The sequence below is a fragment of the Carlito syrichta genome, unplaced genomic scaffold (assembly GCF_000164805.1).
Source record: "Carlito syrichta isolate Samal-C Ts95f unplaced genomic scaffold, Tarsius_syrichta-2.0.1 Scaffold304726, whole genome shotgun sequence".
Classification (NCBI taxonomy): domain Eukaryota; kingdom Metazoa; phylum Chordata; class Mammalia; order Primates; family Tarsiidae; genus Carlito; species Carlito syrichta.
The window spans coordinates 410,643-436,782 of record NW_007248822.1 but is presented as its reverse complement, the minus strand read 5'-3'; the positions used below and the strand labels follow the sequence as shown (position 1 = coordinate 436,782).

The 26,140-nt window shown below is 47.5% G+C and overlaps 1 protein-coding gene across 1 annotated transcript in view; it reads left to right on the top strand.

The window, feature by feature from the left end:
* Nucleotides 1-26,140, top strand: part of CABLES1 (Cdk5 and Abl enzyme substrate 1) — a 74,478-nt gene that overhangs the window by 4,533 nt on the left and 43,805 nt on the right. Inside the window, exons 2-3 of the mRNA XM_021713763.1 lie at nt 2,487-2,579; nt 23,752-23,829. Coding sequence (XP_021569438.1) covers nt 2,551-2,579; nt 23,752-23,829 — 107 coding nt within the window. The 5' untranslated portion in view covers nt 2,487-2,550. The remainder of the gene's footprint in view (nt 1-2,486; nt 2,580-23,751; nt 23,830-26,140) is intronic.

Sequence of the window (26,140 nt, the reverse complement as noted above, 5' to 3'; positions counted from 1 at the left end):
TCTGACACACACACAAAAAAGTAATGTAGGAGACAAATAGTAACAAAATAGACATACCCTTTGTAGCTAATGGTTTGTTAATAATAACACCACTTAAAATTTCTATATGAATATTTGTATGTATGTATACATAAGGACATGGGTTGTATTCAAAGGTGTCACTTGATAGTTTGTGAAACTCATACATTCTCATGTTTAATCCTCACAACAATGGCACGGAGGGATTAGAAATATTAATAATAGTGATGGGTCCAGGTGGGTGGTAAATTTAGGGGTGAAAGCCAGGAGGACCGTGGTGTCTGTTGAAGCTTCTTGCCCTAGTGGAGTGGACAATGACCAGAGTGAGGCGTTCCTTCTCTGGACCCTTGGCCCATGGAACCCCTTTTTCCTGATGAAAGCCACCAGATAATACCTAATAGCATGCTTTTGCTTTGATCTAACTAAATTTGTTTACTTCAGTGTTATCTATTCAAGTTAAATTACATTTTATCTTATTTTATTTTTTATTAATGTATTTTTTTTTGAGTCGGAGTCTCATTCTGTCACCCAGGCTGGAGTGCAGTGGCCGCTCCCGGCCCTCGCAGCTTCGACCTGCTGAGCTCAGTTGATCCTTCCGCCTCAGCCTTCCAAGTAGCTGGAACCACAGGCGTGTGCCACCATGCCTGGCTGATTTTTTTTTTATTTATTGTAAAGACGAGGTCTCGCAAGGGCTCTCCATGTTGCTCAGGCTGGTCTCAAACCCCTGAGCTCAGATAATCCTCTCGCCTCTGCCTCCCAAATACTGAGATTATAGACGTGTGAGCCACTGCGCCTGGCTAAATTACATTTTAATGTGCTGCTTCTTAAAAGAAAGAAATGGGCCTGGTGCTGTGGCTCACACCTGTAATCCCAACATTTTGGGAGACCGAGGCAAGAGGATTGCCTGAGTCCAGGGTTTGAGACCAGCCTGAGAAACTTGGCAAGACCTCGTCTCAACAATAAATCAAAAAATTAGCTGGGCGTGGTGGTGCACGCCTGTAGTTTCAGCGACTTGGAAAGCTGAGACGGAAGGATCACCTGAGCCCTGTGGGTCAAGGTTGCGGTGGCCGTGAGCATGCCACGGCCCTCTAGCCTGGGCGACAGTGAGACTCTGACTCAAAAAAAAATTTTTTTTTGACACTCTCTGAGAAAGGGCTTCTAGGAAGCCTGACCCTTTTTTACTAAGCCTGGCCCTTCTTACTAGAAGGATAGATGGGGGATGCCCTTCCTGGCCGCCCTTGAAACGGGCCCTTGAGGGAGAGCAAAGACTGAGGTAGCTCAGTGGGTCTGTATCCCTGTCCATTCCTCAACCTGATTCCCAGACCTGCCTCCACACCCCGACTCCCCCTGAACTCAGCTTCCTTGGTGAACCATCTTGTTACTCCTGGACCTGTAGCCTCAAGGTTCAGACTTCTGGCTGAAGTCAGGTGACATTGCAGCCCAGACCTCAATGTGGGCTTTGGGAAGGTGGGCACTGCTTCTCCAGAACTCGCTTTCTGAAGCATAAAGTCACAGGCATCCACATCCCATGGCAGGAGCCAGCTCTGGGGGCCCGTGGTCAGAAGGTTTTCTGGTAGCCAAAACCACAGTAGACAAGTCACAGCACCCTTCATCAAGACTAAGCTTCGGGCTCTTGTTTGCTCAGTTGTTTGCTTTGTTGTTGCTGTTACTGCTGCTGCCGCTACAGTGTGTAACTTATACTTTACCAGACAATTTTGAAAACACTATGTACAAATAAGATCTCTACGGCCTGTTTTCCCAGTCCTGTAGTGCAAGCAAATGTCCTTTATTCCAGGAAAAAGATAATTTTTGAAGCCAATCACTTTTGCTCAACACATGTTTATTTAAAGTTTATCTTAAAATTTAAAATCCCAGCAACTAGCCGGGTCTCTGATTTCGTTCAGTTTAAAGCTGCAATTTCCCAGGCACGGTCAGTCCAGATCGAGAGCTGAGGCAGCTGTCCAGGTGATTCAGGCCAAAATCCTGTTCCAGAAGAAAAACAATTCAGGGCTGTTTTTAAACTGGATTTTCCAGTGTTCCCCCCACCCCCACCCCCTTAAAAAAGTCTTTTAAATTTACAGTCTTCACCTGTGTTGATACAGGATTCTTTTAAAGTTGTCAATGAAGAACTATGTCTTTGGGATCTGTGTAGGTTATTTTATTGTAACTGGGAACAATACTTTTCATTAGCTGGCTTTTCAGAGACCCATATAAAATATGATCAGAGTTTCAGAGACCCATATAAAATATGATCAGAGTTATCAAGGAAGTTGTCTGTCACTGGGGCTTTTTTTTTTTAAAGCTTCCTTGCTTCCAGCCGTATTGTCTTCATTATGCCTGTAGTCTCCTGCCTGCTTTGGGGTGACTCAAACCATTTGTCTGGTCTTTCCGTCCTGTCTCTGTGTGGAAGATACTTCAGCTGTCCAGCAGGCAACTGACTGTGTTTTTGAAATGACTTTATTTTTCAGATGTCGAACTCTCTCAGGTTCGCCCAGACCAAAGAATTTTAAGAAGATTCATTTTATCAAGAACATGCGGCAACACGATACCAGGAATGGCAGGTACGGCATTAACACAAAGTTCTCCCGCCAGCGCCCGCAGGTGGGGTGGAGTGGGGTGGGGTGGGGTGGGGAGGGGAAGGGAGGGTGGAACGATTTAATGGCCACAACTCAGCAAAGCCAAGCTCACACTTTTAAGATAAACAGGATCTCCTGGAACCTTCCAGACAGTCTCCCTCTGCTCACGCCAGAATCATCAGAAAGAATCTTGTAGAGATTCAGACTCCCCAAAGCTTAGTGAGAGGTTTAGACCCGCCGTAGACTGGATTTTTGAGAGCACGCAAATATATTTTTGTGGAAACCTTTGAACAGGAAAACAGTTGAGTTTTTTTGGTTTTTGCTGTTGCTGTTTTCCTGCCTTGTTGGTTTTGTTTTCATTTTTCACCTCCACTCTGGTTAGTCTGTGCCCTGCCAGACCTGTGCCTGAACTTGGTTTGGGCCCTGGCTTTGACTCTTTAGGAGAGGGTAATCGTAAGCAGATTCTTCCTTGGTGCTGATTCCAATTCCTAGGCCTGCCAATATCTGGGGTACGTGTTTCTCCAGCTCTTTGGATGCTCTTTTGGGAAGCACTATGAAATAAAAACTGTTGTGGTTGAAATTTATAGGGCCTTGCTATTAAAACCCTCCAGAAAACAAATAGAACAGAGTCATTGCTGCTAGCATGCTTGATTAAATGGCCAAGTCCATTCATCTCAACCCCAATGGTGCATGAGGACAGAGTCCAAAACCTCCAGGGTCCCTTCATACTGTGTAACCCTTAGGGGCGGCTCCCCAAATGGGTAAGCTAGAGACACTGCCCAGAGCACAGGTCCCGCTGCAAACACTATGTTGTTTGATCTTCTTCTGATTTATAGAAGATCATATGGGCCCCACTAATACTCCCTAATCCATGCAAAATGAAAATTACTAAAAAGTCTTTTAGTTAGACTCATTAAGGCCCAGTATGACTGTAATCTGGTGGTGTAAAGTGCACTTTACAGCCTGCATAATAGCACTGACAATTTCGGTCTTTACAGGCTCGTTTTCTTGGAGTTTATACCTATTTCTTAAGCCCCATAGGGACAGGGAATATGACTGTATAACAATTGCATTGGTTTCAGAATACCAAAATTGAGCTTTTCAAATAAGTTTTATATAGTCAATATATGTTCACATTTTTAGTACAGAGCTTTTAGTTAAAATTTGCTGAGCTGTCATTTGTTAAATAGAATGCTCTGAATTTCTCTCTCACCTGTATTCTCACTGCCACTTAAATTATTGTGCCTTATTCATTGAACCACTGTTTTTTAAATTTTATTTTGAGGCTTTTACTTACAAGCCTTACTCATGCCATTTTGGTATAATTATCATCGATGTACATTTGTGTTTTTGTGCATGATCTTTTGAACTGTAAAATAATACGGAAGCCTTTTAAATAAAATAAATGACAAAACCAAAAGTATAGGTCAGATTAATAGTATTCCCCCCTCCGATGCTGGCTGTCAGGACACAAAGTCGGATAATTACCCAGCATGGTTAGGGAGTGAAAGGATGCAGTTAATAAAATCTTTGGATTAATAGGGCCTCCAGAGTACTCTGTGAAGCCACCTTTCCCTCACACCTTTGACCTAGGACACCATAAACAACATAAGCAACATAAACAAAGTGTGCAGTTGCTGGCAGTTTTGCTGGGGAGCTTTCAGAGGGAACCAAGAGGACTCTTAGCTTATCTGAAGATCTGAAAACTGGAATTTAGGGCAGGAAGGCACACTCTGAGAGCCGCGTGGGAGTGGTAGGCTGTAGACTGAGGCAGTGGCCAGTTGTGTCTGCCCAGGTGAGAGCTGGTTTTCCTGGGCAAACGGAAGATAAAAGGGCCAGTAGTACATATTCGCCCTCCTCCCTTGAGTTTATTAGCAAGGATGGATTGGCCTTAGACAGATGAAAGAGAGAACCTGGAAGGAAGCCAGGAAGAAAATATGATTTCTGAAGGTGACAGAAGGAAATTGCGGGCTGGGCATGCTTGCTGATGACTTTGATACCAGCACTTTGGGAGGCTGAGGCAGGAGGATTGCTTGAGCCCAAGAGTTCAAGACCAGCCTGGGCAACATAGTAAGACCTCGTCTCTATAGTAAATCACAAAATTAGCCGGACGCCGTGGCGCATGCCTGTGGTCCCAGCTACTTGGGAGGCTGAGGTGGAAGAATCGTTTGAGCCCAGGAAGCTGAGGCAGCAGTGAGCTGTGATTATGCCACTGCATTCCAGTCTGGGTAGCAGAGTAAGACCCTGACTCAAAAAATTAAAATAAAATAAAAATAAATTATGCTCAAGAGATGATGGATGGGAGAACATGACCAGGCCCCCTTTTTTTTTGATTTGGAGTCTCATTCTGTCGCCCAGGCTAGAATGCAGTGTCATGCTCACGGCCACTGCAGCCTCGACCTGCTGGACTCAGGCGACCCACCTCAGCCTTCCAAGTAGCTGGAACTACAGGCACGTGCCACCACACCCGGCTAATTATTTTATTTATTGTAGAGACAAGGTCTTGCCAAGTTGCCCAGGCCAGTCTAGTCTCAAATTCCTGGACTCAGGCAGTCCTCTCTCCTCCACCTCCCAAAGTGCTGGGATTACAGGTGTGAGCCACCATTCCTGACCATGACCAAACCTTTTGAAAGAGGAAACTTTGCCCCACAGCAGAGAGGCAGCAGGGGTAGAGTCTCCTGACAGAGGTGGCTGGGGCATTTGGGTGAAGTCTGCCAGCAGTGGTGGGTCGGAAGGGTCCTAATTGCACTCTAAGGGGAGGACCTGTGTGCTTCCTGGGGGAGGAGGATCTCCAATCCCTTTGCCTCAGGAGTCAAGGTGAGAGCATGGCACCTACACAGTCCCCAGAGGACCCACGCAGGCCACCTGCCCACTGTGCTGTGCCCAGCTCCCAGATCTCCTTGGGACCCCAGACCAGCATAGCCTACCCTCAGTCTGCAGGTGCCACACCCAGAACTCATTGGCTCTTCTGGCCCTGAGGACCCTGGTGTTCAGGCTTCTGCATCCCTAAGCCTGCCGACCGTGTGATGGAGGTCCCATGTTGAAGATTTCATCCCTTGACCCAGCAAGAGCAGCTCTTGAGACAAGCAGGGAACCTTGGTCATGAGACGCATGACTGACATAATCAAAAGCTTCAAGCACAATTTTGAGATAGAAAGGGGGGCAAAAGACTGGACGTGGTGGCTCATGCCTCTGTAATCCCAGCACTTTGGGAGGTGGAGGCAAGAGGATTGCCTGAGTCCAGGGGTTTGATACCAGCCTAGGCAACTTGGTGAGACCTCACCTCTATGATACATCAAAAAATTAGCTGGACATGGTGGTGCGTGCCTGTAGTTCCAACTACTTGGGAGGCTGAAGCAGAAGGATCGCCAGAGCCCAGCAGGTCAACACTGCAGTGACCATGAGCATGCTACTGCACTCTAGCCTGGGCCACAGAGTGAGACTCCAACTCAAAAACAAAAGGCAAGGGGAGACAAAAAAAATTTAAAGTGAGAAACAGATATGATAAAAGATAATGCTTATGGATTGAAAAAATAGCAACCAAAAAACTGAAGTATACTTCAAGATCAATAACGTTGGGTTAGCTGCTTAAAGATAAACCCAAGACCCTGAAAGGGCTCCATGTTTGCCTGTAAGGAATCACTCCCCTGTATGACATTGGACAAACGAGTCCCCACTGTTGTGAAGTGGAAGTAGCCACCTTCCGTAGAAGCGTGTGGTTGCAATGCAGGATGGAGTTCACTTTGCATAAAAACCATGTTCATCTGTCTGGAAGCTGAATTCTGTGAGGCTGGCATTGGGACCCGCTAGAGATCTTTGTGTGTGGGTATGGTACAGAGAAACCACACAGAGGGTGTTTTGGAGTCATGCTGCAGACCATTGAGAAGGACAGTGCCCTCACAATACAGAATCACAGAAATGTCAGTGCCACTGTTAGAGCCAGAGCATGCCAGGTGCTTTTTTTTTTTTTTTTTTTGAGTTGGGGTCTCACCCTGTTGCCTGGGCTGAGTGCAGTGGCACAATCACAGCTCATCGCAACTTCAACCACCTGGGCTCAAGCAATCCTCCTGCCTCAGCTTCCTGAGTAGCTGAGACTACTAGCTCATGTTGCCACACCCAGCTAATTTTTTTTGTAGTGTTGAGGTCTACCTATATTGCCTAGGCTGGTCTCAAACTCTTGGGCTCAAGTAGTCCTCCCACCTCAGCCTCCCAAAGTGCTGGGATTATAGTTGTGAGTCACCATGGCTGACCGGGAGGAGTTTTGACTGGTCTTGTGGGATGTTTCATCTCTTAGCAGGCAGGGGAAGCTTATCTCAGTTCTAATTCTGCCTTAACACAGAAGACATGTTGGTTCTCAGGACCCGGGAGAAAATGTCATGTTGAAATTTATAGTTGGAAGAAAAAGCAGTGTTTCACTGAGTTTTAGAAACACTGATCTCAGAAAGTTCAGGCTAAGAAGTAGATTCTTGTGACTGGGACCATATTACTGAAGAGATTATAAAATTATGAGGATCACAAGGTGATAAGAGGTGACAGTTTATTGAGTGCTTGCTGGATGTCAGACTCTAAGTACTTCATATGCTTTGTTTCATTAACTTAGAACTTAGTGGGTATTTGTTGAATAAATGAGTGGTGATACCTTTTAAATGAGTTTCAGTTTTCAGGACTAGATTGCAAGAACTGGAAAGAATTTGGAAATACCAGTAATCCTTGAAACAACCTTATGAGTAAGACAAAACTGTCTTGTGCTAAGCAGAGTAATGGCCCCCAAAGATGTCCACGTCCTATTCCCTGGACTTGTGATGCTGTGTTAACTAACGTGGCAAGGAGGAATTAAGGTGCTAATGAGCTGACCTTTAGATTATCTTACAAAAGTCCTTAAAAAATAGAAGAGGGTGACCAGGCTCGGTGGCCCAGCCTGCAGTCCCAGCACTTTGGGGGGCCAAGGCAAGTGAATTGCCTGAGCCCGCAGGTTTGAGACTAGCCAAGGCAACTTGGCGAGACTTCGTCTCTACAATAAATAAAAAATTAGTCCAGCATGGTAGCACACACCTGTAGTTCCAGCTGCTTGGAAGGTTGAGGTGGAAGAATCACTGGAGCCCAGCAGGTCAACGCTGGGGTGGCTGTGAGTGTGCCAGTGCACTTCAGTTTGGGTGACGGAGTAAGACTCTAACTCAAAAAAAAAGAAAAAAAGGGTGGCAGGGTTGTCAAGGTCACAGTCTTGTGATAGGAAAAAGACTTATCCAACCACTGCTGGCTTTGAAAATGGAGGATGGAACCACAAGCCAAGAAAGGCAGGCAGTCTCTGGAAGACAGAAAAGGCAAGAAGTCAGTTCTTAGAGCCCTTAGGGGGAACCAGCTCTGCTGACACCTTGATCTTATCCCCATGAGACCCATTTCGGAGTTCTGACCCCCAGAATTGCAAGATAATAAATCCGTGTTGTTTTAAGCCCCTAACATCACAGCAATGCGTTTTGCAACCATAGGAAAGTGAAACATTTTTCATCCCAGTTTACACAGGAGGAAATAGGAATACATAGCTAGAAATTAGGAAGCAGAATTCGAGGCTAGGCATCAGATTGCAAAGTTCATTCTCTTCATGGAAGAGCACAGTGGAAGATTAAAGTCCATATGCTAGAAGGCAGCATTTCATGGTGGATTTTTGGAAAATTCTCTCTTCAATTCTGATTTATAAAAATTAGCTGCCTGGGCAACTTGGCGAGACCATGTCTCTACAATAAATCAAAAAATTACCTGGGCATGGTAGCATGCTCCTGTAGTTCCAGCTACTTGGAAGGCTGAGGCAGAAGGATTGCACGAGTCCAGAAGGTCAAGACTGCGGTGGCTGTGACTGTGCGACTGCACTCTAGCCTGGGCAACAGAGTGAGACTCCGACTCAAAAACAAGAAAAAACAGTGATAGCCATAAGACCTTTAAAACCATATTAAAAAGGAGGGAAGGATGGAGAATTTCTTGGGGTGATGGTATAGGGGTCAGCAGATGTCAACTGCTGGCCTGCTTTTGGCTTCCTCACCAAATGGGACTGTAAAGTGTAGGCTCTAAACAAAGCAATGTTCCAGGCACACAGTAGGCACTCAGCAAGTGATGTTAGGGGCTTAATAACTAGGTAGATTTATTATCTTGCAATTCTGGGGGATCAGAACTCCGAGCAAGTGGATAGGTCTTTTCAATGAGTATCAGTCTTCAGGACTAGATCCTGGGGAATGGAGAGATTTTGGAAATACAAATAGTCTTTTAAATGCCAAGGAGAATAATACAAATTCAAGTCTAATGGCAGGCACATATGGTGGTGGCAGAAGAGAGTACATTCTAGTGATCCTAGGCCAGCAAGCCCCAAGCTGGTTGCCAGCAGAGTTTGAGAACAGACAGTGTGGAGGATGCTAACAGTCAACATGAGTCCACTAAGAAAAGGTCGTGTTCAATCGACTTCATTTCCTCTTTGATGGAATAATGAGGTTAGCAAATTAGGGGACTGCTGTGGACATGACATTTCTTGATTTCAGCTTAATGTGAGGCTGTTCCTCATTATAGCATATTCCATCGGATAGCGAAGTAGAAAGGACTGGGTGATTGTGAACATGGCTGGAATTTGACAGCTGCCTAAGCCAGCCTTGAGGTTGAGTAGAATAGCACATGGTATTCCCAACAGCATTATACCCTGCCATACAGATCAGTGATTGCAGAGAAGAAAGACCAAAAGCAGGGAGAGAAGGAGCAAGAAGAAGAGTTTACAGATGGGAACCAAGATGCAGACACTTCATCTGCTGGAAATGCTAGGCCAGGTTGCTGAGATTAACCCTAGGAGGATTTAACCCTCTGAGGAGACAAATCTAGCAAACCCCTCAGATGTCCCCTGAAAAGATTGCTGGTGATTATACAGGACAAATTTAGACCAGTGCAAATTTTTCAAAAGTAGGTTTCTATGAAGTTTTCCATTCCAGTTGCACAAAAAAGCAAACAAAGATGGACTACATACTGAGATAGACATTAGAGAAGTATCAACTGATGTTAGAAAGAAAATGTTGGAGTGTTTTCACAGTGGTGCACAGACTGGACAAAAAATTACATATTATTAATGTGGGAGGAAGAAAATGAGACTGCATTGTCTGCTTGGACAGAAATACACCAGGTGGAAGACATCCAACAAATTACCATTGCACAATATGTATCAATGAACCTGCAATGAATGTATGTCGGTGACTGTTTCACATGTTACCACATGTTAGAAAAATAGAGGATATAGAATTTTGATATTTGTTGTAAATAAGTTCCTCGGTGTTCAAAATTCCATTACAAGCCAAATATCATTACAAAATATGAAATTTGAAATAATTATGAACCATTATGAAATAATTGGTTCCAATGCTGTACTGTTTAATATGAAGTTCGCTGTTTATAAAAACATGCTTTTGAGTGGCTAGTAGGTGATCCGCGCGATGTCTGAGTGTAAAGCGTTAAACTTAGCAGGGATAAATATAGTTTAGATGGACAGTTAGTCACGGCATAGGATAGAGATGTTTCAGAAGTTCATGTGAAAAAGGCTAACGATGTGATGCAAACACAGAGTGAGCTGATTTACCTCACCCTGATTGAAGGCTAGTAACGTGGAAATGCATCGCATTTGCACCTTAGCCAGGGCTGATTTCATCTGTGGCGTGGCAGTCAGCATACATGTCGTGTCCTAGAGTATTGGATTTGTGGGGTTTTGGTTTTGCTTTTTTGAGTCGGTGTCTCACTCTGTCGCCCAAACTGGAGTGGGGTGGCACAATGCTGGCTCACGGCAGCCTCAACCTCCTGGCCTCAGGTGATCCTTTCACCTCAGCCTCCCAAGTAGCTGGGATTACAGGCATGCACCTCCATGCCCGGCTAATTTTGTTTGATTTTCTGTAGAGTCAAGGTCTCACTGTATTGCCCAAACTGGTCTTGAACTACTGGGCACAAGCAGTTCTCCTGCCTCGGCCTTCCAAAGTGCTGAAATTATAGGCCTGAGCCACTGCACGCATCCTAGAATATTGGATTTGTGTTAGGATGGCCTCCTGGCAGTGGATTTTCTGGAAGGAGTCATGTGTCCAGTAATAAAACAGCCCCTTAACCACATGAAATGCAGTGCCCCATGCTCTTAGTCCGTTTAACACATGCTTGCTGCTACCTGCTCTGTGACAGTTGGGATTGTAACCGTGAATGCAATCGTCAGAGGCCCTGCTTCGAGGCATTGCAGACTAGCTGGGGAGACAGATGTTGAACAAGAGATGGGATGATGTGCGTGGAGAAAGACTGGGGCAGCTGTGAGGGGTGGGGAAGGCTCATGGGTGGCTGATGGGGAGACCTTGGAGTTATTCTCCTGGGGCTTTCCTAGTGGAAAAGAGCTTTGGGGTGGGGAAGAGCGTTGGCAGAGATGCTGAGGCTGGAACGTACAGGGTTTAGTGGAGCAGAGAGTGAGGAAGGGAGGAGGGGGAGATGGGCCTTGAGAAGCCGGGGCAGTGGACCACAAAGTGGGAGCCATGCAGGGTGCTGAGTGGTGTGATCTGACTCGACTTGGACCATGGTCACTTTGGGTGACCGAAAGTCAAGGGTAAGCGTTGCAGGTCATTTTGGGTAAATCTTTCTTATAGAAAATTAGAGAGTGGGCTGGGCACGGTGGATCATGCCTGTAATCCCAGCACCTTGGGAGGCAGAGGCAAGCAGATTGCCTGGGCCCATGGGTTTTAGACCAACCTGGACAACATGGCAAGACCTCATCTCTACAATAAATCAAAAACTTAGGCGAGCATAGCGGCACACACCTGTAGTTCCAACCACTTGGAAGGCTGAAGCAGAAGGGTCACCTGAACGCAGTAGATCGAGGCTGCGGCAGCCGTGAGTGTGCCACTGCACTCCAACCTGGGTGATAGAGTCTGACTCAAAAAAAAAAAAGGAAAGAAAATTAGAGAGTAGGTGTATATTATCTTCTAAAAGTGAGTTCACTTTGATATGAAGTTCAAAACCAGCTCAAGATCTTTGAACAACTCTTCACAAATGGATGAACAAGCTCTTTGTCAAGGAAGACAGGTGGCCAGCGGCCTACACCAGGGCATTGGGAATGGACCCTTGGACATCCTGTGAGGAGATCAGTTGGTGGGCAGGAGTTACCAATTACCAGAGGAGAGCTGGTCACCCAAGGGCTCTAATCCAGACCTTCGCTGAGGCCCCCCACTGTGTGCTGTGGAGTCTAATCAGAAGTGAAGACAGGCCGGGTGTGGTGGCTCATGCCTGTAATCCTAGCACTTTGGGAGGCTGAAGCAAGAGGTTTACTTGAGCCCAGGAATTCCAGACCAGCCTACACAACATAGACCTCATCTCTATAAAAATTTTTTTTAAACATTTTGTAATTTTAAAAAAAAGAAGTGATAACAAATCTCACTCCTCAGGCTTAAGATATGTCCTTGAAAATGACAGGCAACTAGGCTCAGTGGCTCAGCCTGTAATCCCAGCACCCGCGGGCTCAGGCCAAGGCAAATGGATTGCCTGAGCCCACGGGTTCAAGACCTGCCCGGGCAACTTGGAGAGACCTCATCTCTATAATAAATCAAAAATTAGCTGGGCGTGGTGGTACGTGCCTGTAGTTCTGCCTACTTAGAAGGCTGAGGTGGGAGGATCGCCGGAGCCCAGCAGGTTGACACTAGGGTGGCCGGGAGCGTGCCGCTGAACTCCAGTCTGAGCAACAGAGTGAGACTCCAACTCAAAAAAAAAAAGAAAATGACAGCCATTTGCAGAGCCTCACCTGCTGCTGGCCAAGGAAGAGCTGCATCCTCAGAGTGGACGGCTGAGATTCTGAGCATGAAGACTGAAGACAGCCAGTGGCTTTTGTGACATGTGTATCTAGTGACCCTCATGGTCCTGTTAGGAAAGGATCTTTCCTTTTGGGGCTCCCAGACAGCTTATGACCACTGTCTTTGAGAGCAGCAGGAAATAAGAGTCCCCATTTCACATGGGCAACCCCTCCCCATTTCACATGGGCGCCCCCTCCCTCGGGCATCCTTTGGACGTTGCCTGGGTTTTGAATGTCCGCATTGTACGTGAGAGACGGCTGCACGTGCCCTAGAAGTGCCATCTCCCAAGTCTGCTTCGAGAGTCACTGCCTTGTGAATAGGTCAAGGAGTGTTCCTGGCAGTGAATGGGCTTAGCTGACTGGTGCCTTGGGAGGAATTTTCAAAGAGATTTAAAAGAACTTGAAACGGGAGTGGATAAAGAACCAAGCTAGGGTATTTTCCCTTGAAAGTGTGAACTCAGTAGGAAAACCTTAAGGAAAAGATATTGAAGATTTCAGCACCCTTTATCGGCTGCTGAGGCCAGGCATGGTGGCTCACACCTGTAATCCCAGCCTGGGTGAAAGAGTAAGACCCAGACTCAAAAAAAAAGAATGCTAGTGCCTAGGGGTTCCAGCTGGTGCTGGGTAAGCACCACACACACGAGGTTTTATTATTCATACTTCATTAAACAGCATGGAGTTGAGGCTGACCGCTTCTATGGCGCTGCACAAGGCTTTTAAGAGAATTGATTTTCCATCCCAAGCAGCTGTGCTCAGTGCCTCATGCGCGCGGGTGTAGAGCTTTCTGTTGAAAAGCTCATGGCCTGCAAGCACTTGTTGCTTCTTTTCAGCCAGCTTGATTTGCAGGAATTAAAACATGACATAGAAGAAAGGGAGTCAGGGTTGGAAACCACTTCACATTGGATGGAACCGTCCCTTGGCGATTCTGTTTTAATTTTCTGCTTGGCCTGGGAGTCTGGGGGAGAGCAGTCCTTGGTCCCTGCCAGTGGTATGCAGCTTGCAGATGGCTCAGGGCTGGGCTACTCTTCAGGATGCGGCTACTGGTGATGTCCTGGACAAGCAGGAAGGAGGGGCTCCCAAGGGGGCTTCCTCACAACCCTGACAACATACTCTACTTGTTTTCTTGCTGTCTTCCTGTTATGGGTTGAATTGTTCCCCTACAAATTTCTGTATTGAAGCCCTTAACCCCCTCATACTTTATTTGCGATTCTTTGGAGATACACCCATTGCAGATATAATTAGTTAAGATGAGGCTACACTGGAATAGGGTGGGCCCGAATGTTGTATGACTAGTGACCTTATAGAGAAGGGAAATGGAAACACACTTTTGTGTGTGTGTATTGGAGTCTCACTCTGTCGCCCAGTTTATAGTGCAGTGGCGTGATCATGGCTACCACAGCCTCAAACTGGTGGGCTCAGGTGTTCCTTCTGCCTCAGCTTTCCAAGTAGCTGGAGCCATAGGCATGCGCCACCATGCCCTGGGGCTAATTTTTTGATTTATTGGAGAAGAGGTCTCATCAAGTTGCCTGGGCTGGTTTCGAACCACTGGGCTCAGGCAGTCCTCTAGCCTCTGCCTCCCAAAGTGCTGGGATGACAGGCATGAGTCACCGCACCCAGCCGCAGACACTTCTTGAAAAAAAGAGTGCTGTGTGAAGACTGGAATTCTGTTGCCACAAGCCATGGAACTGTCAGAAGCTGGGAGAGAGAACTGGGACAGACCCTTCCCTAGCTCCTTCGGAGAAAAATGGCCCTGATGACACCTTGATCTCGGACTTTTGGCTCCCAGAACTGGGAGACAGTACATTTCTGTTTTGCAAGCCACTCCATCAGTAATGCTGACATACACCTCTATCTCCCATTGTCTTGGTGAGCTTTGCTGCTCACCTAAAACCACCCTTCTCATCCCACTCCCAGCCCTGTTGGCGATCATTTGTGCCGTGCTACAGTCCCACCTTAAACTGAGAACTCCCAAGCCTGAATCCATGCCACCCACTAGCGTTGCTGAATTATTTATGATAATTGCTTGTTAAGGGGAGAGGTTAGCAAATACTGGAAGAAATATCCATAAAAATCACATAGAGGCTGCAGTGGTTCACGCCTATAATCCTAGAGGATTACTTGAGCCCAGGAGTTCAAGACCAGCTGGGCAACGTAGCAAGACCTCATCTCTACCCAAAAAAAAAAAAAAAGTAAGAAAGAAAAAATAGCTGGGTATAGTGACACACATCTGTAGTTATAGTTACTCAGGAGGCTAAGGTGGGAAGATTGCCTGAGCCCAGGAGGTCAAGGCTGCAGTGAGCCGTGATCATGCCACTGCCCTCCAGCCTGGGCAACAGAGTGAGACCTTGACCCAAAAAATAAAAAAATCACATAGCTTCAACTCTCTATTCTCATTAAAGGCATATCAGTGATTATTTATTCAGTAGTTCTTTTGATGCCAGGCAAAAGAAGTTGTTGAATACGGGTCCAAGGATCAGAGTCTGTCTGGACGTCTGCTTCCTCTCACACATCATCGCCCCTACCTGCTGCTGGGATATCCAGATTGGGCTTCTTGAAAGTGACCCAAGAATCTAGGTGCAAAATCCTTTGGGATTTTTACAGTTTTTCCCTAACTTTGATTGTTGTCTTGCCCACACCTATTTCAACTGCCATTTTTACCCCCAGGGGCTTGCCTGTTTGAATATTTTTTAAAGCATCCAGCATATTTTTTTGGTAGAAACAGCATTTCTCCTTCCCACATTTCCTAAGTTTGTGCAGTCTTTAATGAACAGGTTCGAATACAGGCACCAAGTACAGCTGCCTAAACAGGCTTGGGACGAGGTAACTGACCCGAATCGGCACACAGCTCAGTAAGGTGTGTGGAGGGTAAGCCTCAGTAAGGCATGGGTCAAAGTGTCCCACGGGGCAACTGGGAACACTGCTGAGTTGGGCACATGGAGGTCATTGAAGAGACTTATTGACACACTCAGCTTCTCGAGCAGGCGCTACGCTCTTCCTCCTCCCAACCTTCACTCATACCAGTTCCTTCACCAGCAACTCCTCTTCCTGTATATCCTGATTGCCATGTATTCTTCAGGTCTCAGCTTTGCCATCACTTCCTCCAGGAAGCCCACTTTGGACTAGACTGGAAGTTCTTCTTTGTGCTTGACAGCACCCTCTACTTCCCATCCGAGAGCTTACACCCCTCTGTAACAGGATCTCCCACCCAACCCCAAGCTTTGAGAGGATGGAGCTCTGATCTGCGACATTCATCACGACATCCCCAGCCCCCACCGCAATGTCTGGCCTGGAGCAAGTGCTCAGAAAATATCTGTGGACGTGGACGGGAGGGAGGAGAAAAGGAAGATCGTATAACTTGTTTCTCAGAAATCTGCCGCCCCTAGATTGTAGGGTAAGGTGCACCTCCTTAGCAGGCAGTGAGGTCTACCTTGTGGTAGTAGTGATATTAGCATTTATGAAAGTGTGACAGTGGAGGTGATGACGGTAGTCATAGTCATGGAAAGAAGACTGGCCGGGTGTGGTGGCTGACGTCTGTAATCCCAGCACTTTGGGAGGCTGAAGCCAGTGAAACACTTGAGCCCAGGAGTTAGCGATCCACTTGGGCGACATAGCGAGACTTCATCTTTACACAATAATCAAAAAATGAGCATGATGGTGACATCTGTAGTCCCAGCTACTTTGGAGGCTGAGGCAGGAGGATTGCCTGAGCCCAGGAGGTCTAGGCTGTGGTGAGCTGTGATGGTGCCACTGCATTCCAGCTTGGGTGACAGAGTGAGACCCTGATTCAAAAAAAAGAAAGAAAGAAAGAAAGAAAAGAAGACTGACAACTCCAACAGTATTAATACCACTGTCTGGTGTTTGTGGGTCACTTAGCATAGATCTCCAGATGCATCGTCCCGCCCAGTCTGTGCCAACTCTGTGCCCCCCTCCCCGAGTCCCTCCCTCAGACACCCTGTGCCGCTCCCCACATCCCTGCATCACCCGTGTTCCTTCACCGTGTTCTCACCTGTCGGGCGCCTGTTCCTTCTCCCAGGCTCGCCTGGCACATCCCGGCTTTCACTCCAGCACCCTCTGCTCCACGGGCTCCTTCCCTCCTCCCTGCCCCCTGCCCTCAAGGCTTGTCTCCTCCCCATATGGGCAAAAAGGAACAGCTTTTTTGTGAAAAACGTTTTCAGAAGCCCCAGCGAATCTCTGCTTTGCCCTTGTACCCAGATGAGGCACATCCAACAGAGAGGGGTGTCGTTCTTAAGGAGGAAAAAGCATCCCCCCAATGGCAAGGAGTGAGGGTTTGAATAGCGCAAGCGGGAACATTCTGTCGTTGGTGGCGGTGCCCCCATTCAGCCCTCATTCTGCAGTTGCCAGCTCTTCAGGGGAGAGAGAAAGGGTTCGAGTTCCCCTTCTCCCGGCTTTAATGAAGCTTTGTGAAAGGAGGAAGGAGCACTTGTGGGAAAAGGGGTTGAAGCAGTGCTGGGAGGAGGATGGCTTTTCCAGATTTCATAATATTCATTTGTTTCCTGACATTGGCCTTCACGGCCTCACCTTCTCCAGCCACGGTGAACACAGTGTGGTGGGCAGAGGACCTGCCAAGCCGCCAGCATGTGGCATGGAGCCATGCTGGGAGAGCAACCAAATGCCAGCTGTGTCCCTTCCAAATGTCCCCAATGGGGTGGTTAAGAAAACAAGGGGCTCTCAGTTCTGGGGGTTGGAAGCACAGGGCTGTGTTCCCTCTGCACCAGGCCCCAGGGAAGGATCCCCCCTCGCCTCATCCAGCCTCTGACACTTGCCGGCTCGCCTGGGTGACCTTGGCTTGTAGCTGCATCACTCCAGTCTCTGTCTCCATTGTCGCATGGCCTTTGTCCCTCTGTGTGTGTCTGGGTGTCTCCAGGTCCCTCTCTCCTGATGTGAATCAGGCCTTGGTCCATTTTATTCACACTGTCTACACTTCCTGCCCTACACAATGCGATTGCAATGTATAAGGACACCGGTTGTTAGATGGAAGGCTCACTTTCCAGTAGGACCTCATCCTAACTCAGTGACATCAGACAAAGACTTGACAGGAGTCCTGCCGTATCCACAGGCAACCACGGTCTGTAAATATTAATGGAAAATTCCAGAAGGAAACAATTCATCAGTGTTAAGTTGTGCACTGTTCTGAGTAGCATGGTGGAATCTCTTGCTGTTCTGCTCTGCTTGGCTTGGGGTATGAATCGGGCCTTGGTCCAGCGTACCTATGCATTTATACCACCCACCGTATAATGCGATTGTGTAGGAAAAAGCATAGTACATATAGGGTCTGGTGCTGTCTGCAGTTTCAGACATCCACTGAGGAGTTTGGAATATATGCCCTGTGGCACACTACTGTTTTAAGTATAGCCACATTCACAGGTACTGGGATTAGGATTTCAATGTGTCTTTTTGGGGACACAATTCAACTGACAACATCAGCATTTTTTGTGTGCTTTGGTCAGGGTCTCTGTCACCCAGCCTGGAGCGCAGTGTCATAATCACAGCAAACCGCAGCCTCAACCTCCTGGGCTTAGGTGATCTATCTGCCTCAGCCTCCCGAGCAGCTGAGACTACAGGCATGCACCACCACGCCCGGCTAATTTTTGTGATTTGTTTGTTTTGTTTTCGGTAGAGACTAGGTCTTCCTAAAACCAGTTAAACTGGTCTTAAACTCCTGGGCTCAAGCAATCTTCCTGCCTTGGCCTTCCAAAGTCTGGGATTATAGGTGTGAGCCACTGCACCCAGCCAACATCAGCATCCGTTCTTTCTTGCTTTCTGGGCACATAGGGAATGGAGTACAGAATTTCTCCATTCTGTGAGCCACATGCCAAGTGTAGACCCCTGGACATCACTGGGCTGTGTTTGGGCATTTTTATACTCACCCCTCCCGCACTGTTGTGATTGCAATTTCCTTTCCTCTGCCTCTTGGAGTTGCTTGTTTTGATGTCCTTAAGAGAATATTTTTGCTCTAATGAAATATTCCACCTGGAAGCGATCAGACCTCCTCACAGCCAACAGAGATTCCCAGGGGGTCTGGAAATGGGACAAGAAGCCCGTTTTTGGCAAAAGAGGGAACACGTGAGAGTCCTAGATGGTGTGAGATGCCGCCTGGTTAGACACCGCTAGCCGGCGCTGGGTAGAATGTGGTCCATGGTGCTTGGTCGACTGGGGGATCCTTGTATATGGCTGGCTGGCTGGCTGGCCTGAACACCCAGCAGCTCGTGCGCAAGTTGTGGCTGTGGAAGCTTTGTGGTCTGAAGCTACACAACCCCACACAGCAGAAACCTTTCCTAAGGGCATGGAAGTGAAACTGTAGGAAGAAGAAAGGGAGACGGAGCTCCGGCTTCTGAGCACCCATGGCTTCCTGGAAGTTTTGGAAATCATCGTCTGTACAGAATCAGCTTTGCCCATGTGGGCTGCAGCCCCGGGAGAGCTTTTTCCTTTGCTGTTTTTTTCCTCTGGCAGATGTTTGTGGAAATGTGACCTTTAATTCCTTAAAGACCCATCTCTCTGGAGTTAATTCCTCTTTTGAAGTCATAATCTTTTGTGTAGTGTTTTCTGGCCATCTTGACTGCAAGATGCGGAAGATTATTTGGACTTTTTGCGTGCCATTTGGGCCTAAAGATGGTAGCTTTCCTGGTTGGCGACAAAGACATGAAAGTGGTCAGTTTCCAAAGCCCACTGGAAATGGAATATACTTGTCGTAACGTCATCTGATTTAATTCTTTCACAGGTAACAGAGGTACTCCGAGGAGGCAGATGAATCTGATTTTCTTCTTGGGTATCTCCATTAGGATAGGTGTTTTCCCAGTGTTTATGAGGAGCAAAGATGCAGGCCAGCTTATGCTTGTAATTCCAGCACTTTGGGAGGCCAAGATGGGAGGATTGCTTGAGCCTAGGAGTTTGAGACCAGCTTAGGTAACATAATGAGACATCTTCTCTACAAAAAAATAAAATAAAATTAGCCGGCCATGGGTGTGGTCCCCCATAAGTCCCAGCTACGCGGGAGCTGAGGCAGAAGGATCGATCACCTAAACACAGGAGGTTGAGGCTGCATTAGCCATGATCATGCCACTGCACTTGACTCCAAAACAAATGAAAAGGCAAAGCTGCAAATTCTCAGGAACCCTCCAAGTTCTGAACATGACAGTTGGTCACGCAGGACCTATTGTCAGTGTTCAGTTGCTAGTGGAGAAAACCAAGAAGACCACGACTCACCACTTGATGATGCTTGCTCTGGCCGGGACCTGCAGTCCCATCCGGGTGCCAGGCGAATTCAGGAAACACACAAGATACATTCTTTGGAGCTGCATGAAATGATTACAGCCAAGGAGGGAAGGGAAGTGTCCAAAGATGTGGCTGCCCACCCTTCCTCCCTCCCTTGAGACCGGCCAATCAGAAAAGTGCCAGCCCTTCTGGAATTGTCAGGAAACAGCCCATCTTCGTGTGGTAAACTTGACCTGTGCAGTAGAATAACATGTTTTCCGACCGAGATCCATGTTGTCAGCCTCTCCTAGATCCGGTGGTAAGGACCACCCAGAGCGAGCACGCATGTCATAGAACAATACAGCCCGCTTGCTGAATAGGCACCTTGTGGTTGGAACGCTGGAAAGAAGCCTTGGATCACACTTGTGTTTATATTCTCTCGTTTTCTTGTTCTATTAAAGACATCCAAACAAATTTGGTGTGTGGGAAGGAAGGACACATTAGTAACGAGGAAAGTGCAGGCTCGCTAAGCCAGGGGAGTTTGTTCTACACATTCCTTCCTCTGTGCTGCCCAAGACATCGATGCCGAGTGACACGAGGAATGCGTTGTTCCAGACTCTTCTTCTGGGTGGATGGCAGAGAGTGGTGATGGGGGTGTGGGGAACCGCTCTACTTTTATCTGGAAAGAGGCCCAGGCACATCCTATGGCTTCCACAGCTGTGACATCAGGTCTGTGGTAATCTGGTCACCCTTGTATTCCTCGTGGTGCTAAGCCTGGTGACCTGCAGATCAGGCTGAAAAGTTATCCTAGAACATGTGGGTAAAGATAGATTTCATGGTATCCAAGAAGCCCACCCAGTCATGCCCCCAAGTAGAGACTTTTCTAGTAAGTTTAAGAGAAGAGCACTCATAATGGTAAAGAGCTTAAGTTCAAGTCCCCACACTGCCCTGCCTGCTGGCATGATGCCATTGGCACATCACTTACTTGTGCCAGCTTCATCAGTTAAAGTATTTATTTATTTATTTAGAGTTTGGAATTTCACGATGTCACCCAGCCTGGAGTGCAGTGGCACACTCCCAGCTACCACAGCCTCTACCTGCTGGGCTTAGGCAATCTTCTTCTGCCTCAGCCTCCTGAGTAGCTGGGACTACAGGCACGTGCTATTATGCCTGGCTAATTTTTTTGATTTATTGTAGAAACGAGGTCTCACCAACTTGCCCAGACTGGTCTCAGACCCCTGGGCTCAGGCAGTCATCTCACTTCTGCCTCCCAAAATGCTGGGATTACAGACATGAGCCACTACGCCTGGCTGACTAAAGCATTTAGAGTCTGGCATGTTAGAGGTACTTAATAAGTCACAGTCATTATTAGGCCTGCTTAGGTGAATTTACACAGGCGTTCCAACGTTAGGTGCTCTGTTGCCAGGTTCCGTGTACAGGAGCCCAAGGAACCCGGCTGGTGTTTAGCAGGGAGTGTTTGTGGTTGACTGGACCCTTGGCCCTTCAGGCCTCGACAGTCCACTCCAGACCTGACGCTTCTGTCCGTACTACAGTGGCCAGTGTCCGAGGGGCCTGATGAGAAACCTCTCGCTTCAGCAACACATCTCTGTGTACATGTCACATTATGGTAGGCGGGCCATGGGTGGGGTTCTTCAGCCGTCCTGCCATCATGGCCTTTCAGGTCTCAGTGGGCCTGGGTATTGAACACAGGGTTTCGAAGAGGTTCTGAATCCAAGAACTCTGCTGGTGGAACTCAACCTCGACCCAGGAAGCTGGTCTATAGTAAAGATAGTTCTTATTTGTTGAGTGGGCGTTGGCCCATCAGTGTTCCAGTTGTCCCAGGACAGGCCCATTTCCTCTCCCGACATTTCAAGACAATAGTTCCTAGTTTTGTTCTATGTTTTAGAAGAGGAGAGTGAGGCTCAGCAGAGCTGCCAGGGGTCCGACAAAAGTGACAACTGGTGTTTGAAGCTGAGAGTGTTGCTTGGGCCCGTGAACCACTGTGGCGCTGACAGACAGCTGTGGCCCAGTCCTCTCGTGACAATAATCAGCCCCAGGCAGCGTTTCAGTGACATGTAGTGCACATATATGGAGGGACCACCATGTACCCAACCCCTGGACACCCCCTCTAGAAGAGGCAGCACTGATCACATTGGTACCCTCCGGATGTGGAAATAAGGAGAGGAGGCAGCACTCAAAAGGAAACAAATAACTCAGTGAAGGGGGAGAGAACACTGCCTGTAGAGGGGATTTCTCAGCAAGGTTTTGACGATTACACCAGAGTTCACCAGGTGTTTCAAGGTGGGGCGTTCAGGCACAAGAAATGGCATGCAAAGAACAGAGGTATAAAACAGAAAGATTTTTTGTTTTTGAAGGTGGTACTGCAAGTGAAACTCAGGGGTAAGTATTGTGGGTTGAAATCAGAGACACAGAAAGAGCCAGCAGACACAGGGCCTGGTTTGCCATGCCAGGGGACTGGACTAAACCAGCAATGTGGGTGATTTGATTTCAGAGGTTTTTATTTTTGTTTTCTGAGTGATGGCCTCACTCTGTCACCCAAGGCCGCAGGACAGTGATCATGGCTTACCACAGTCCAGACTTCCTGGACTCAGGCAATCCATCTGCCTCAGCCTCCTGAGCACACCTGGCTAATTTTTTGAATTTTGTAGAGACAAGATCTTGTTATGTTGCCCAGGCTGGTCTCAAACTCCTGGACTCAAGTAATCCTCCCACTTCAGCCTCCCAAAGTGGTAGGCATGAGCCCTCAACCTGACCTCATTTCACAGTTTTAAAACAAGATTAAAATCCCCACACCTTGATGCATTTGGTAGCACTATTTTCCCCGGTCTTATTATAATTGTCGAAGAAAGAGAGCCCAAAAGCAAATGAGCTCTTTATATGATGTATATTGACCTTGTAAAGAATGTTGCTTTTTAATCTTCCACTCATTGCTCCATTTTTTCATCAGCAATTCCCTTTGGCAAACGTTATTCTCAGATGCCAGGATAAGTACTTTTGAGAGTTTTTGTTTTTGTTTTTTTAAATGTGTTTTTAAAGCAGCTTTTGATTGCATAAGAGCATCTTGTAGAACTGTTTCCAGTAGTATCTTTATAGCAGGAATGGAGGCTAAGACTGATTATGTAATTGTTCCCTTAATCTATTCTCAGAACCTAACATGTTGCCAGCAGATGAGAAGCCTAATGATCATGATGGCATTCGAGTGTCTTTCTGGCTCATAGTTTCTGGCGCTATTGCTCTGGTATTGTTTGCTGCAGAATAGAAATCAGTGGTTTCAGACCAGGCGTGGTGGCTCCTGCCTGTGATTCTAGCACTCTGGGAGGCTCGCTTGAGGCCAGAAGTTCAAGACCAGCCTGGGCAACTTAGTGAGACCTCATCTCTACAAAATGTCAAAAAAATTAGCGGGTGTGGTGGCATGTGCCTGTAGTCCCAGCTACTCGGGAGGCCGAGGCAGCAGGATTGCTTGAGCCTCAGAGTTTGAGACCAGCCGGGGCAACATAGTGAGGCCTTATCTCTACAAAATCCACTCCACCAAAAAAAAGTTAGCCAGGCATGGTGGCATGTGCCTGTAGTCCCTGGGAAGCTGAGGTAGGAGAATCCCCTGAGCCCAGGAGGTCAAGTCTATAGTGAGCCATGATCATACCACTGTCCTCCAACCCGGGCAACCGAATGAGATGCCAACTCAAAAAAAGAAAAACAAAATCGAGAAATCAGTGGTTTCAATGTGGCAAGACTGTTTCCCCAGCACTGGCCACCCCAGACTCAGCTCTGTCTGCTCCATCCAGCATGTGCAGCCCATAGCCAGCAAGCCTCCCTGGAGAAGGGACTCCTGTACACTCACAAGAGAGAGAGAGACCCTCGCTGGTGTCTCACGTGTTAATATCCGTCTGAGGAGAGGCCGCCTGCCTCTGCCGTGCCGTGGCTGCGTTTTGCAAGGGGAGCAGAATCCCATCTGTCAGAGGAGGTGGCGGAAGCTTGCGGGGACTGCTGTGAATTCCATGAATGCTTAATTGCTGTAGATCTTTTTTTTTTTTTTAATTTGAGCCTTTGCATTTAGTTAGTCTGTTTGTTGTTTGTTCTTTTTTTTTTATTTTGTAGAATAGTCCTTATCAGTGGCAGAAGATCCTTCTGTAGTATATTTTCGGTGCTGCCGTACCGGGATAGTACCCAGGTCGGGTATGTATCTGCATGCATGCTTTGTAGTTCTCTGGGTGAAAAGGTCTCCCCCCATGTGCCTAATGTGACTCCCCTTTCCATTTCAAGAACTTGTCTTGCTTTGACACTGCAAATTCAGTATTTGTAAATTTGAAAGACAAGAAGAAGGTTTCTACTTTCTTTTCAGCCAGAAAGCTTCCTTGTCCTTGTCCTTGTCCTTGTCGTGTGTGTGTGTTTGTGTGTGTGTGTGTGTCCATCTTATTGCCTGTTCTTTCTAAATGCATATTTTTGTCACCTTGTCTGATACCATAAAGTAAGAACATCACAGAGCCACCATGTTCTGCGGGGTCACACCGGCTTTTGGAGCAAAGGTAGGTTCAGGAAAAGAATTGGGCCAAACCCTGTGACCATCTCATCCCCTTGAATCTTGGACTTGGGGTGGGAAACTGACCTGCAGCCAGAGCTGCCACCGCAGGGCAATGTCAAAGCAAAGTGGTGCCAGACCTGATGTGTGTAACTGGCTACAGGCCAGAGGAACGCTCTCCTCTCTAGATCAACACACCCTTTTGCTCCGAAAAACAGTAAGTACATGCCCTGTACTTCCTCTTCCTCTGCGGCTAGACTCCCGGCTTCCCTCATGCTCTCATGCGCCCAGGGTCTATCATCAGGGTGCTGCTGGCATTGAGGGCAGGGCAGGCCACTACGAAGAATGTTGAGAGCATCATGGGATCTTGGCCCTGGCCTCTGGTCTTTGTGACAGCCAAACACTACAGACATGTGACTGCGGCCCCCAGGAGGGCTGTATGGCGGTGCTGGTCCACTGTGTATTCATCCTTCACGATCTCCATGAACTCTGCCCCGGGCGCTCCTGCTGGTCATGACCTCCCCTTTCCCCCAGAGACCTGTCGGACTTGGCCTGTTTGATTCATGGTCCTTATCTGTGCTCTACGCTGTCGACTCTATGGGACAGAAAACCGCACCTCTTCCTTCATGGCGTCCTGACTCAGTCATAGATTCAATGTGTACCATAACGAGCAATAATAATCCTACTGCTTTTTGAGCACACACTTGGTGCTGGTCCTTTTCATTATCTGCATCCTTCCAAAAACCTTGCAGCACAGGTGTTCTGGAAAAAGTGACAGGAAATTCCTGCAGCTTGGAGGTTTAAGGACCATCTGTGGATGGCCGGTGGGCTGCCCCAGAGAGATATCATGGGGAAGTTTTCCTCATGTGCCCAGCCTGCTGTGGCCCTGAGTCTGGTTGCATCAGAAGGGCAGGCTCATTCTCTGAAACCAGTTCAGTGCCAGTTCACAGGTCTGGTGTATGATGCAGCAGGCCAATTTTTCATCTTATTGCAAGTAATGACCTCAGAGCCCAGAATATTTGCATGTGACCAGCCTGTGCACACACCTCCAGGGTATATATGTTACCAGTAGGTGACTCCTTGCGTGCACGTCCTTCATGGCCAGAGCTCGAATGGCACTGCAGTGTCTGCTTCATTTCTCTGGGCTTCCTGGGCTGACCTTTCTGATGGACACGTTCTTTCCTTAGCTCTGTCCCATTCAGTCATTTATTGAATACTATGTGACCAGGCACCAGGGACAAAGGCAGAGAAGCATGGATGGGTTCTTGTCCTCCTTACCTTACAGCTTAGCAGAGGAGACACATGAAAATGGCACCTGCAGGCCAGGTGCGGTGGCTCAAGCCTGCAATCCCAGTACTTTGGGAGGCCAAGGCAAGAGGACTGACTGAGCTCAGGGGTTTGAGACCAGCCTGGGCAACTTGGTGAGCCCTCGTCTTTACAATAAATCAAAAAATAAGCTGGGTGTGGTGGCATGCACCTGTAGTTCCAGCTACTTGGAAGGTTAAGGCGGAAGGATCTCCGGAGCCCAGCAGGTCAAGGCTGTGGGGGGCTATGAGTGAGCTACTGCACTCCAGTCTGGGCAACAGAGTGAGACTTCAACTCAAAAAAAAAAAAAGAGAGAGAGAAAGAAAATGACACCCACAACTCATGACAACTTTTAAGGAATGCTGAAAGTGCCCAGTCAAGTCTTCCTTGCCAATGACTTACCGTTTAAGACAGTTTGATTTCTCCACACATTTTTTCATCTTTGAAGTGTTTGTGTTAGTTTTATTCTCAAATGGCGATCTTACTTCCAAGTTCTGGGGTCCCAAGTGCTTATCTGCATTTTAAAGATAAAATGACTGATCCTGCTGGGCTCGGTGGCTCAGCCTTTAATCCCGCGCCTTGGGAGGCCAAGGTGAGTGGATTGCCTGAGCCCGTGGGTTCAAGACCCTCCTGGGCAACTTGGTGAGACCTCATCTCTACAAT